This window comes from Littorina saxatilis, linkage group LG4 (assembly GCF_037325665.1).
Source record: "Littorina saxatilis isolate snail1 linkage group LG4, US_GU_Lsax_2.0, whole genome shotgun sequence".
NCBI lineage: Eukaryota > Metazoa > Mollusca > Gastropoda > Littorinimorpha > Littorinidae > Littorina > Littorina saxatilis.
In genome coordinates, this window is record NC_090248.1 from 147,856 (window position 1) to 162,928 (window position 15,073).

Sequence of the window (15,073 nt, forward strand, 5' to 3'; positions counted from 1 at the left end):
AAGAACAAGATATTGGGTGTTTGTGGTCGCCATACCTTACAGATGGCAAGAGGCAAGAACAAGATATTGGGTGTTTGTGGTCGCCATACCTCAGAGATGGCAAGAGGCAAGAACAAGATATTGGGTGTTTGTGGTCGCCATACCTTACAGATGGCAAGAGGCAAGAACAAGATATTGGGTGTTTGTGGTCGCCATACCTCAGAGATGGCAAGAGGCAAGAACAAGATATTGGGTGTTTGTGGTCGCCATACCTTACAGATGGCAAGAGGCAAGAACAAGATATTGGGTGTTTGTGGTCGCCATACCTTACAGATGGCAAGAGGCAAGAACAAGATATTGGGTGTTTGTGGTCGCCATACCTTACAGATGGCAAGAGGCAAGAACAAGATATTGGGTGTTTGTGGTCGCCATACCTTACAGATGGCAAGAGGCAAGAACAAGATATTGGGTGTTTGTGGTCGCCATACCTTACAGACGGCAAGAGGCAAGAACAAGATATTGGGTGTTTGTGGTCGCCATTCCTTACAGACGGCAAGAGGCAAGAACAAGATATTGTGTGTTTGTGGTCGCCATACCTCAGAGATGGCAAGAGGCAAGAACAAGATATCGTTGTGCATGCACACTGCCAAGGAATCACAGATGTGCACCTGGGTCAAGTTTACCCTTTTGATTTTGGTTATGAACCTTCCCCATTGATGAATAATGAATGAATACGAGCTATAAAGTGCAAGGCCAGTACAGCGCCTGCTGTTCAATGGTATCAAACATATCATTCTGGTGACATTAGAGATTCTCTGTTGCTCTTTTACTCTAGAAGAAATCTCTTATTCCTGATGTTCAGGGCAAATAATTGAGTATATTGTTTATCTTTGGAGAGAACAAAGTAAAGGAGGTAACTTCCCAAATAAATGACGCCACAAAGCAGGGGAAGTAACTTGAATTCCCTAGTATGTCCTTAAACCTGCCGCTTAATTATCTAGAACTTTCTCAACGAAGGGAGATTAATTATATCTTAGCGTCAAAAGTCGGTTTTTATCGATACCAGCAGTCTAAAATTATCTGACAACCTCCCCCTCCCCCACCCCTTGTTTTGGTCTTTAAAAAAAAAAATGTGAGCATCTTCAGACAAAGAAATATTCTTGACCTTCGAGGTAGACAACTCTTGTTACGCATTACCAACATGTGAATTCTTGTGCGAGTTGTAGTTAGTCTTTTTCCCCGGGTCAAGCCGAGCCCAGACTGCGAGCTGGCCAGTGTTCATTAGCAGCGTCCCATACGGCACCAGTCAGCTAATTGATTCATGTGCCAGTGACATGATCATTAGTAGCGATATCCTTTTAAGAATTTGACTTAACGTTACCGCCCAGCACATGCCAGGATTTCCGTTTTGATAGTGTTGGATTGAAACTTAAAGCATTATGACATAGACATCAGCGGCCGCGGGGCAGTTAAGGCATCAGCGTGGAGTTTCTGAGAAACTAAACTGTTCGTCCTATCTTTTGTATGCTCGAAGTGATGTCTCTGTTATTCGCTCCACTGACATGAACAACAGTCTGATTCACCAGGGGTCATAAGAGTTTTTCTCTGTCTTTTTGAGGAGATGTTTCTGTAATTCGCTCCACCGTCGTGACCCCGTCGTGACCCCATTTCACGGCATGTGTGACGAACCAAGCTTGATCCTTGTTTCTTCTTCTGCGACTGGACGCTGTTTAAGACAATTGCAAAAGTGACGACGGCCGTGGTCCCAGTGACACAGTTTGCTGCCGGGACTTAGAGAGTGTGTGTGACTGTGAGAAAATTCCATACGTCACTTTGGTCTATAGTGGCGGCCCCATATCACAGACCAGCGTGGCTGGCGGAGAAAGCGAGTCCTCTTGCAGAGGGAGAGAGGGTGGTGCAGGGAGAGGGGAGAGTGTTGCAGCGAGAGAGAAGGAGAGTGTTGCAGCGAGAGAGAAGGAGGGTGTTGCAACGAGTAGAGGTGCGGGAAGGAACTGGACACTTGGCTCATTAAGGCGCACCACGCTCATTCCAGCCCTGCCTTGCCAGCGCGGTGACGCCACGCAACTAACACGACGCAACACGACGCGACACGATGCAACACGACAAAACAACACGGGACATGGGGCTTCGTGTGTTCTTGCATGCCGCTCTCTGCTTGCTGCTAAGTGAGTAGAACACTTTTCATCCCATCTTAATGACAGTGTACTCTTTTCATCCCGTCTTAATGACAGCATGCTCTTTTCATCCCGTCTTAATGACAGTGTACTCTTTTCATCCCGTCTTAATGACAGTGTACTCTTTTCATCCCATCTTAATGACAGTGTACTCTTTTCATACCGTCTTAATGACAGTGTACTCTTTTCATACCGTCTTAATGACAGTGTACTCTTTTCATCCCGTCTTAATGACAGCGTACTCTTTTCACCCCGTCTTAATGACAGTGTACTCTTTTCATCCCGTCTTATTGACAGTGTACTCTGTTCATCCCGTCTTAATGACAGTGTACTCTTTTCATCCCGTCTTAATGACAGCATGCTCTTTTCATCCCGTCTTAATGACAGTGTACTCTTTTCATCCCGTCTTAATGACAGTGTACTCTTTTCATCCCGTCTTAATGACAGTGTACTCTTTTCATCCCGTCTTAATGACAGTGTACTTTTTCATCCCGTCTTAATGACAGTGTACTCTTTTCATCCCGTCTTAATGACAGTGTACTCTTTTCATCCCGTCTTAATGACAGCGTACTCTTTTCATCCCGTCTTAATGACAGTGTACTCTTTTCATCCCATCTTAATGACAGCGTACTCTTTTCATCCCATCTTAATGACAGTGTACTCTTTTCATCCCATCTTAATGACAGTGTACTCTTTTCATACCGTCTTAATGACAGTGTACTCTTTTCATACCGTCTTAATGACAGTGTACTCTTTTCATCCCGTCTTAATGACAGCGTACTCTTTTCATCCCGTCTTAATGACAGCGTACTCTTTTCACCCCGTCTTAATGACAGCATGCTCTTTTCATCACGTCTTAATGACAGTGTACTCTTTTCATCCCGTCTTAATGACAGTGTACTCTTTTCATCACGTCTTAAAGACAGTGTACTCTTTTCATCCCGTCTTAATGACAGTGTACTCTTTTCATCCCGTCATAATGACAGTGTACTCTTTTCATCCCATCTTAATGACAGTGTACTCTTTTCATCCCGTCTTAATGACAGTGTACTCTTTTCATCCCGTCTTAATGACAGTGTACTCTTTTCATCCCGTCTTAATGACAGTGTACTTTTTCATCCCGTCTTAATGACAGTGTACTCTTTTCATCCCGTCTTAATGACAGTGTACTCTTTTCATCCCGTCTTAATGACAGTGTACTCTTTTCATCCCGTCTTAATGACAGCGTACTCTTTTCATCCCGTCTTAATGACAGTGTACTCTTTTCATCCCGTCTTAATGACAGCGTACTCTTTTCACCCCGTCTTAATGACAGCATGCTCTTTTCATCACGTCTTAATGACAGTGTACTCTTTTCATCACGTCTTAAAGACAGTGTACTCTTTTCATCCCGTCATAATGACAGTGTACTCTTTTCATCCCGTCTTAATGACAGTGTACTCTTTTCATCCCGTCTTAATGACAGTGTACTCTTTTCATCCCGTCTTAATGACAGTGTACTCTTTTCATCCCGTCATAATGACAGTGTACTCTTTTTTATCCCGTCTAAATGACAGTGTACTCTTTTCATCCCGTCTTAATGACAGTGTACTCTTTTCATCCCGTCTTAATGACAGTGTACTCTTTTCATCCCGTCATAATGACAGTGTACTCTTTTTTATCCCGTCTAAATGACAGTGTACTCTTTTCATCCCGTCTTAATGACAGTGTGCTCTTTTCATCCCGTCTTAATGACAGTGTACTCTTTTCATCCCGTCTTAATGACAGTGTACTATTTTCATCCCGTCTTATTGACAGTGTACTCTTTTGGTTTAAACATAAGTTTATTTTAACAAGGGTTACAATCATGACATGTATACAAAGTTCACAGAAACAGCAACAAGCTAGAAGCTTATAGTGGTGTTCCTGCATGACAGTACAACATAAGGCGGTAACGGGTGAAAAATTTGTCTCAATAAACCAAATCTATTAATAACGTAATGAACGTTGCATAAAGATTATAAAGAAAGACAGTAAAGGAAGGAAGGAGGGAAAGAGGATGAATAAAAGAAGAGGGATGGGTAGGAGATGTGCAGAAGTTAAAGTTGTTGTCCGGCTTGTAGAGCATTTATTCTGACTTGCCCAAAGCGGCCTGAACGTTCAATGAACGAGTGTACGGTGGAAAAATTTTTCCTGTTCAAATCTAAAGAATACTGTCTGTCTCCGTTTAAAAGGTGGGGGAGGTGAATTGTGTGATTAGGGAGGGTATACATGTATAGTTTCTTGACGTGCTTCGCGATAATTTGGACAATCGAATATGAAGTGTTGTACGGATTCGGACGGGAATCCACAGTCACAAGATGCATCTGTAGCAACGTGACGTCTCACTAGATCGTTATTGAGATCACTTATATATAACCTGAGCTTACAGTGAATTATTTGTGACATGCGATCTCCAGAATAAAAATAACACGGCGGACTTAAATCGTTTTTTGACAAAAAGTGCTTAAATTCACTTAGGGAATCACTAAGTTTTATATAGTCTGGTAAAGAATTCCAGAGTTGTGTAGTAGATGGGAGAAATGAGTTTCTATATGATTCAGTTTTAAACGATGGAACTTTTCTGTCTAGAGGTCTGCGCCGGTGATATGGGTTATTAGTTGATATCAATGGTGGCAATATCGCTAATAAGTAGTTTGGCACCTTGCGGTGAACGATCTTGTGAAATAATATCAATTTATGGCGTTTTCGCCTCTCTAGTAATGAAATAAAGCCTGACTCATCGTACAATTTTTGATGGCTTGTACCGCGGACTGCTCCAACAATTGTTCGAATTGCATCTAAGAGTGAATACTTTCGAGCTCGGTGGCTAACTCCTTTGGGCAGTTGTCCCAGAGAACATCAGCATAATCAAAATGTGTACTCTTTTCATACCGTCTAAATGACAGTGTACTGTTTTCATCCCGTCTTAATGACAGTGTACTCTTTTCATCCCGTCTTAATGACAGTGTACTCTTTTCATCCCATCTTAATGACAGTGTACTGTTTTCATCCCGTCTTAATGACAGCGTGCTGTTTTAATACATGTACTTTTAAAATGACAACCCACTCTTTTTTAACGTCACAATGATATCGAATTAATACTTCCTAATGCTTACGACGCAGCAAGCAATGTAGTTATCGCTATGTACACCACCTGTTCGCTGTGACAGTTTCTCTCGCAAAACTATCGTGTCCGTTTCGCCGTCTGGCCGCAACAGGTGTTGTCTATACACCTGAAAATCCTGTCACACGAAAATTTAGAAGCAAAATGAAAAAAATACATTTTTCAATCACTCTTTGTAGATCTACAATATTTGGTGAGGTCCATGCAATCACTCTTTGTAGATCTACAATATTTGGTGAGGTCCATGCAATCACTCTTTGTAGATCTACAATATTTGGTGAGGTCCATGCAATCACTCTTTGTAGATCTACAATATTTGGTGAGGTCCATGCAATCACTCTTTGTAGATCTACAATATTTGGTGAGGTCCATGCAATCACTCTTTGTAGATCTACAATATTTGGTGAGGTCCATGCAAACGCAAGGAACTTGTCAAAATGAAATGTATGAATGCACTTAGTCCACTTATTATGTTGTTTAGTTTCAGGATTTGTTTTGTTAGAACTGAAATTAGGAATACATTTTTCGTGTTGTTTATTTTCAGATGTTTTGTTACAACTGAAACTTATGCATTCATTTCTCCTGTTGTTTCATGTTCGGGTAACTAGCGGGCAACTCATTCATTTCTCCTGTTGTTTCATGTTCGTGTAACTAGCGGGCAACTCATTCATTTCTCATGTTGTTTCATGTTCGTGTAACTAGCGGGCAACTCATTCATTTCTCCTGTTGTTTCATGTTCGTGTAACTAGCGGGCAACTCATTCATTTCTCCTGTTGTTTCATGTTCGTGCAACTAGCGGGCAACTCATTCATTTCTCATGTTGTTTCATGTTCGTGCAACTAGCGGGCAACTCATTCATTTCTCATGTTGTTTCATGTTCGTGTAACTAGCGGGCAACTCATTCATTTCTCCTGTTGTTTCATGTTCGTGTAACTAGCGGGCAACTCATTCATTTCTCCTGTTGTTTCATGTTCGTGTAACTAGCGGGCAACTCATTCATTTCTCATGTTGTTTCATGTTCGTGTAACTAGCGGGCAACTCATTCATTTCTCATGTTGTTTCATGTTCGTGTAACTAGCGGGCAACTCATTCATGTCTCATGTTGTTTCATGTTCGTGTAACTAGCGGGCAACTCATTCATTTCTCATGTTGTTTCGTTTCAGATTTTCGTGCAACTAGCGGGCAACTCATTCATTTCTCATGTTGTTTCAGATTTTCGTGCAACTAGCGGGCAACTCATTCATTTCTCATGTTGTTTCAGATTTTCGTGCAACTAGCGGGCAACTCATTCATTTCTCATGTTGTTTCGTTTCAGATTTTCGTGCAAATAGCGGGCAACTCATTCACGGTCAGTGTCTCTTTTCATCCGCTTGCATTTTTTTTAAAGTTTTTAAATCCGCGGCTGATGGAAAGTTAGGATTTGTTTGTTTGTCTTTTACTTGAAGATTTGTTAGGTTTTCACCGTTTTTATCCTTGACCATTTGTTAGGTTTTCACCGTTTTTATCCTTGACCATTTGTTAGGTTTTCACCGTTTTTATCCTTGACCATTTGTTAGGTTTTCACTGTTTTTATCCTTGACCATTTGTTAGGTTTTCACCGTTTTTATCCTTGACCATTTGTTAGGTTTTCACTGTTTTTATCCTTGACCATTTGTTAGGTTTTCACCGTTTTTATCCTTGACCATTTGTTAGGTTTTCACTGTTTTTATCCTTGACCATTTGTTAGGTTTTCACCGTTTTTATCCTTGACCATTTGTTTTATTATTTTGCGTGTACATTGTTTTTGTTTTGTTAAAAAATTTAAATATAGGAAAAAGAACTATCTGCACTACATGTTAGAAACATTATTTCCACCGCTTCTCTCTAATATGTTGAACCTTGGGTAAGAAACATTCTTTCCACGCATTCTCTCTAATATGTTAAACCTAGGGTTAGAAACATTCTTTCCACCGCTTCTCTCTAATATGTTGAACCTAGGGTTAGAAACATTCTTTCCACCGCTTCTCTCTAATATGTTGAACCTTGGGTTAGAAACATTCTTTCCACCGCTTCTCTCTAATATGTTGAACCTAGGGTTAGAAACATTCTTTCCACCGCTTCTCTCTAATATGTTGAACCTAGGGTTAGAAACATTCTTTCCACCGCTTCTCTCTAATATGTTGAACCTAGGGTTAGAAACATTCTTTCCACCGCTTCTCTCTAATATGTTAAACCTTGGGTTAGAAACATTCTTTCCACCGCTTCTCACTAATATGTTAAACCTTGGGTAAGAAACATTCTTTCCACGCATTCTCTCTAATATGTTGAACCTTGGGTTAGAAACATTCTTTCCACCGCTTCTCTCTAATATGTTAAACCTTGGGTTAGAAACATTCTTTCCACCGCTTCTCTCTAATATGTTGAACCTAGGGTTAGAAACATTCTTTCCACCGCTTCTCTCTAATATGTTGAACCTAGGGTTAGAAACATTCTTTCCACCGCTTCTCTCTAATATGTTGAACCTTGGGTTAGAAACATTCTTTCCACCGCTTCTCACTAATATGTTAAACCTTGGGTTAGAAACATTCTTTCCACCGCTTCTCTCTAATATGTTAAACCTTGGGTTAGAAACATTCTTTCCACCGCTTCTCTCTAATATGTTGAACCTAGGGTAAGAAACATTCTTTCCACCGCTTCTCTCTAATATGTTAAACCTTGGGTTAGAAACATTCTTTCCACCGCTTCTCTCTAATATGTTGAACCTTGGGTAAGAAACATTCTTTCCACCGCTTCTCACTAATATGTTGAACCTAGGGTTAGAAACATTCTTTCCACCGCTTCTCACTAATATGTTAAACCTTGGGTTAGAAACATTCTTTCCACCCCTTCTCTCTCTAATATGTTGAACCTTGGGTTAGAAACATTCTTTCCACCGCTTCTCTCTAATATGTTGAACCTTGGGTTAGAAACATTCTTTCCACCGCTTCTCTCTGATATGTTGAACCTTGGGTTAGAAACATTCTTTCCACCGCTTCTCACTAATATGTTGAACCTTGGGTTAGAAACATTCTTTCCACCGCTTCTCACTAATATGTTGAACCTTGGGTTAGAAACATTCTTTCCACCGCTTCTCTCTAATATGTTGAACCTAGGGTTAGAAACATTCTTTCCACCCCTTCTCTCTCTAATATGTTGAACCTTGGGTTAGAAACATTATTTCCACCGCTTCTCTCTAATATGTTGAACCTAGGGTTAGAAACATTCTTTCCACCGCTTCTCTCTAATATGTTAAACCTTGGGTTAGAAACATTCTTTCCACCGCTTCTCACTAATATGTTGAACCTAGGGTTAGAAACATTCTTTCCACCGCTTCTCACTAATATGTTGAACCTAGGGTAAGAAACATTCTTTCCACCGCTTCTCACTAATATGTTGAACCTTGGGTTAGAAACATTCTTTCCACCGCTTCTCACTAATATGTTGAACCTTGGGTTAGAAACATTCTTTCCACCGCTTCTCTCTAATATGTTGAACCTTGGGTTAGAAACATTCTTTCCACCGCTTCTCTCTAATATGTTGAACCTTGGGTTAGAAACATTCTTTCCACCCCTTCTCTCTAACATGTTGAACCTTGGGTAACAAACATTCTTTCCACCGCTTCTCTCTAATATGTTGAACCTAGGGTTAGAAACATTCTTTCCACGCATTCTCTCTAATATGTTGAACCTTGGGTTAGAAACATTATTTCCACCGCTTCTCTCTGATATGTTGAACCTAGGGTTAGAAACATTATTTCCACCGCTTCTCTCTGATATGTTAAACCTAGGCTTAGAAACATTATTTCCACCGCTTCTCTCTAATATGTTGAACCTTGGGTTAGAAACATTCTTTCCACCCCTTCTCTCTAATATGTTGAACCTTGGGTTAGAAACATTCTTTCCACCGCTTCTCTCTAATATGTTGAACCTAGGCTTAGAAACATTCTTTCCACCGCTTCTCTGTAGTATGTTGAACCTAGGGTTAGAAACATTCTTTCCACCCCTTCTCTCTAATATGTTGAACCTTGGGTTAGAAACATTCTTTCCACCGCTTCTCTCTAATATGTTGAACCTAGGCTTAGAAACATTCTTTCCACCCCTTCTCTCTCTAATATGTTGAACCTTGGGTTAGAAACATTCTTTCCACCGCTTCTCTCTAATATGTTGAACCTAGGGTTAGAAACATTATTTCCACCCCTTCTCTCTAATATGTTGAACCTAGGGTTAGAAACATTCTTTCCACCCCTTCTCTCTAATATGTTGAACCTAGGCTTAGAAACATTCTTTCCACCCCTTCTCTCTCTAATATGTTGAACCTAGGCTTAGAAACATTATTTCCACCGCTTCTCTCTAATATGTTAAACCTAGGGTTAGAAACATTATTTCCACCGCTTCTCTCTAATATGTTGAACCTAGGGTTAGAAACATTCTTTCCACCCCTTCTCTCTCTAATATGTTAAACCTTGGGTTAGAAACATTCTTTCCACTGCTTCTCTCTAATATGTTGAACCTAGGGTTAGAAACATTCTTTCCACCGCTTCTCTCTAATATGTTGAACCTTGGGTTAGAAACATTCTTTCCACCCCTTCTCTCTAATATGTTGAACCTTGGGTAACAAACATTATTTCCACCGCTTCTCACTAATATGTTGAACCTTGGGTTAGAAACATTCTTTCCACCGCTTCTCTCTAATATGTTGAACCTTGGGTTAGAAACATTCTTTCCACCGCTTCTCACTAATATGTTAAACCTTGGGTTAGAAACATTCTTTCCACCGCTTCTCTCTAATATGTTGAACCTTGGGTTAGAAACATTCTTTCCACCGCTTCTCTCTGATATGTTGAACCTTGGGTTAGAAACATTCTTTCCACCGCTTCTCTCTAATATGTTGAACCTAGGCTTAGAAACATTCTTTCCACCGCTTCTCTCTAATATGTTGAACCTAGGCTTAGAAACATTCTTTCCACCCCTTCTCTCTCTAATATGTTGAACCTAGGCTTAGAAACATTATTTCCACCGCTTCTCTCTAATATGTTAAACCTAGGGTTAGAAACATTCTTTCCACCCCTTCTCTCTCTAATATGTTAAACCTAGGGTTAGAAACATTCTTTCCACCGCTTCTCTCTAATATGTTAAACCTAGGGTTAGAAACATTCTTTCCACCCCTTCTCTCTAATATGTTGAACCTTGGGTAAGAAACATTCTTTCCACCGCTTCTCTCTAATATGTTAAACCTTGGGTTAGAAACATTCTTTCCACCGCTTCTCTCTAATATGTTAAACCTAGGGTAAGAAACATTCTTTCCACCCCTTCTCTCTAATATGTTAAACCTTGGGTTAGAAACATTATTTCCACCCCTTCTCTCTCTAATATGTTGAACCTTGGGTTAGAAACATTCTTTCTACCCATTCTCTCTAATATGTTGAACCTTGGGTTAGAAACATTATTTCCACCGCTTCTCTCTGATATGTTAAACCTAGGGTTAGAAACATTCTTTCCACCGCTTCTCTCTAATATGTTGAACCTAGGGTAAGAAACATTCTTTCCACGCATTCTCTCTAATATGTTGAACCTTGGGTTAGAAACATTATTTCCACCGCTTCTCTCTGATATGTTGAACCTTGGGTTAGAAACATTCTTTCCACCCCTTCTCTCTAATATGTTGAACCTTGGGTTAGAAACATTATTTCCACCGCTTCTCTCTAATATGTTAAACCTAGGGTTAGAAACATTATTTCCACCGCTTCTCTCTGATATGTTAAACCTAGGGTAAGAAACATTCTTTCCACGCATTCTCTCTAATATGTTGAACCTTGGGTTAGAAACATTATTTCCACCGCTTCTCTCTGATATGTTGAACCTTGGGTTAGAAACATTATTTCCACCGCTTCTCTCTAATATGTTGAACCTAGGGTAAGAAACATTATTTCCACTGCTTCTCTCTGATATGTTAAACCTAGGGTTAGAAACATTCTTTCCACCCATTCTCACTAATATGTTGAACCTAGGGTTAGAAACATTCTTTCCACCCCTTCTCTCTCTAATATGTTGAACCTTGGGTTAGAAACATTCTTTCTACCCATTCTCTCTAATATGTTGAACCTTGGGTTAGAAACATTATTTCCACCGCTTCTCTCTAATATGTTGAACCTTGGGTTAGAAACATTCTTTCCACCCCTTCTCTCTCTAATATGTTAAACCTTGGGTTAGAAACATTATTTCCACCGCTTCTCTCTAATATGTTGAACCTTGGGTTAGAAACATTATTTCCACGCATTCTCTCTAATATGTTGAACCTAGGGTAAGAAACATTATTTCCACTGCTTCTCTCTGATATGTTAAACCTAGGGTTAGAAACATTCTTTCCACCCATTCTCACTAATATGTTGAACCTAGGGTTAGAAACATTCTTTCCACCCCTTCTCTCTCTAATATGTTGAACCTTGGGTTAGAAACATTCTTTCTACCCATTCTCTCTAATATGTTGAACCTTGGGTTAGAAACATTATTTCCACCGCTTCTCTCTAATATGTTGAACCTTGGGTTAGAAACATTATTTCCACGCATTCTCTCTAATATGTTGAACCTAGGGTAAGAAACATTATTTCCACCGCTTCTCTCTAATATGTTGAACCTAGGGTAAGAAACATTCTTTCCACCGCTTCTCTCTAGTATGTTGAACCTAGGGTAAGAAACATTCTTTCCACCGCTTCTCTCTAATATGTTGAACCTAGGGTTAGAAACATTCTTTCCACCGCTTCTCTGTAGTATGTTAAACCTTGGGTTAGAAACATTCTTTCCACCGCTTCTCTCTAATATGTTAAACCTAGGGTAAGAAACATTCTTTCCACCGCTTCTCACTAATATGTTGAACCTAGGGTTAGAAACATTCTTTCCACCGCTTCTCTCTAATATGTTGAACCTAGGGTTAGAAACATTCTTTCCACCGCTTCTCTCTAATATGTTGAACCTAGGGTAAGAAACATTCTTTCCACGCATTCTCTCTAATATGTTGAACCTTGGGTTAGAAACATTATTTCCACCGCTTCTCTCTAATATGTTGAACCTTGGGTAAGAAACATTCTTTCCACGCATTCTCTCTAATATGTTGAACCTTGGGTTAGAAACATTCTTTCCACCGCTTCTCACTAATATGTTAAACCTTGGGTTAGAAACATTCTTTCCACCGCTTCTCACTAATATGTTAAACCTTGGGTTAGAAACATTCTTTCCACCGCTTCTCTCTAATATGTTGAACCTTGGGTTAGAAACATTATTTCCACCGCTTCTCTCTAATATGTTAAACCTTGGGTTAGAAACATTCTTTCCACCGCTTCTCTCTAATATGTTAAACCTTGGGTTAGAAACATTCTTTCCACCGCTTCTCTCTAATATGTTGAACCTAGGGTTAGAAACATTCTTTCCACCGCTTCTCTCTAATATGTTGAACCTAGGGTAAGAAACATTATTTCCACCGCTTCTCTCTAATATGTTGAACCTTGGGTTAGAAACATTCTTTCCACCCCTTCTCACTAATATGTTGAACCAAGGGTAAGAAACATTCTTTCCACCGCTTCTCTCTAATATGTTGAACCTAGGGTTAGAAACATTCTTTCCACGCATTCTCTCTAATATGTTGAACCTTGGGTTAGAAACATTATTTCCACCGCTTCTCTCTGATATGTTGAACCTTGGGTTAGAAACATTATTTCCACGCATTCTCTCTAATATGTTGAACCTAGGGTAAGAAACATTATTTCCACCGCTTCTCTCTAATATGTTGAACCTAGGGTAAGAAACATTCTTTCCACCGCTTCTCTCTAATATGTTGAACCTAGGGTTAGAAACATTCTTTCCACCGCTTCTCTCTAATATGTTAAACCTTGGGTTAGAAACATTCTTTCCACCGCTTCTCTCTAATATGTTAAACCTAGGGTAAGAAACATTCTTTCCACCGCTTCTCACTAATATGTTGAACCTAGGGTTAGAAACATTCTTTCCACCGCTTCTCACTAATATGTTAAACCTTGGGTTAGAAACATTCTTTCCACTGCTTCTCTCTAATATGTTGAACCTAGGGTTAGAAACATTCTTTCCACCGCTTCTCTCTAATATGTTGAACCTTGGGTTAGAAACATTCTTTCCACCGCTTCTCACTAATATGTTAAACCTTGGGTTAGAAACATTCTTTCCACCGCTTCTCTCTAATATGTTGAACCTTGGGTTAGAAACATTCTTTCCACCGCTTCTCACTAATATGTTAAACCTTGGGTTAGAAACATTCTTTCCACCGCTTCTCTCTAATATGTTGAACCTAGGGTAAGAAACATTCTTTCCACCGCTTCTCTCTAATATGTTGAACCTTGGGTTAGAAACATTCTTTCCACCGCTTCTCACTAATATGTTGAACCTAGGGTTAGAAACATTCTTTCCACCGCTTCTCTCTAATATGTTGAACCTTGGGTTAGAAACATTCTTTCCACCCCTTCTCTCTAATATGTTGAACCTTGGGTAACAAACATTATTTCCACCGCTTCTCACTAATATGTTGAACCAAGGGTAAGAAACATTCTTTCCACCGCTTCTCTCTAATATGTTGAACCTAGGGTTAGAAACATTATTTCCACCGCTTCTCTCTAATATGTTGAACCTAGGGTTAGAAACATTATTTCCACCGCTTCTCTCTAATATGTTGAACCTTGGGTTAGAAACATTATTTCCACGCATTCTCTCTAATATGTTGAACCTAGGGTAAGAAACATTATTTCCACTGCTTCTCTCTAATATGTTGAACCTAGGGTAAGAAACATTATTTCCACCGCTTCTCTCTAATATGTTGAACCAAGGGTAAGAAACATTCTTTCCACCGCTTCTCTCTAATATGTTGAACCTTGGGTAAGAAACATTATTTCCACCGCTTCTCTCTAATATGTTAAACCTAGGGTTAGAAACATTATTTCCACCGCTTCTCTCTAATATGTTGAACCAAGGGTAAGAAACATTCTTTCCACCGCTTCTCTCTAATATGTTGAACCTAGGGTTAGAAACATTATTTCCACCGCTTCTCTCTAATATGTTGAACCTAGCGTAAGAAACATTCTTTCCACGCATTCTCTCTAATATGTTGAACCTAGGGTAAGAAACATTATTTCCACCGCTTCTCTCTAATATGTTAAACCTAGGGTTAGAAACATTCTTTCCACCGCTTCTCTCTAATATGTTGAACCTAGGGTAAGAAACATTCTTTCCACCGCTTCTCTATAATATGTTGAACCTAGGGTTAGAAACATTCTTTCCACCGCTTCTCTCTAATATGTTGAACCTAGGGTAAGAAACATTATTTCCACCGCTTCTCTCTAATATGTTAAACCTAGGGTTAGAAACATTCTTTCCACCGCTTCTCTCTAATATGTTGAACCTAGGGTAAGAAACATTCTTTCCACCGCTTCTCTATAATATGTTGAACCAAGGGTAAGAAACATTCTTTCCACGCATTTTCTCTAATATGTTGAACCTAGGATAAGAAACATTCTTTCTACGCATTCTCTCTAATACTGTTGAACCTAGGGTAATACGTTATACCAATAAACGTATATGTGTAAAATTAATGTTATTCAGCTCCGTGTGCATTGTGTCATATCTCTGTGTCAGTGTGTCATATCTCTGTGTTTCATTGTGTCATATCTCTGTGTCAGTGTGTCATATCTCTGTGTCAGTGTGTCATATCTCTGTGTCAG

General features: G+C 39.6%; 1 protein-coding gene across 1 annotated transcript in view; it reads left to right on the forward strand.

The window, feature by feature from the left end:
* Nucleotides 1–1,444: 1,444 nt before the first annotated feature.
* LOC138963730 (uncharacterized) overlaps nucleotides 1,445–15,073 on the forward strand; it is a 35,962-nt gene continuing 22,333 nt past the window's right edge. The window contains exons 1-2 of the mRNA XM_070335580.1: nucleotides 1,445–2,165; nucleotides 6,635–6,667. Of these exons, the coding sequence (XP_070191681.1) occupies nucleotides 2,093–2,165; nucleotides 6,635–6,667 (106 nt within the window). The 5' untranslated portion in view covers nucleotides 1,445–2,092. The remainder of the gene's footprint in view (nucleotides 2,166–6,634; nucleotides 6,668–15,073) is intronic.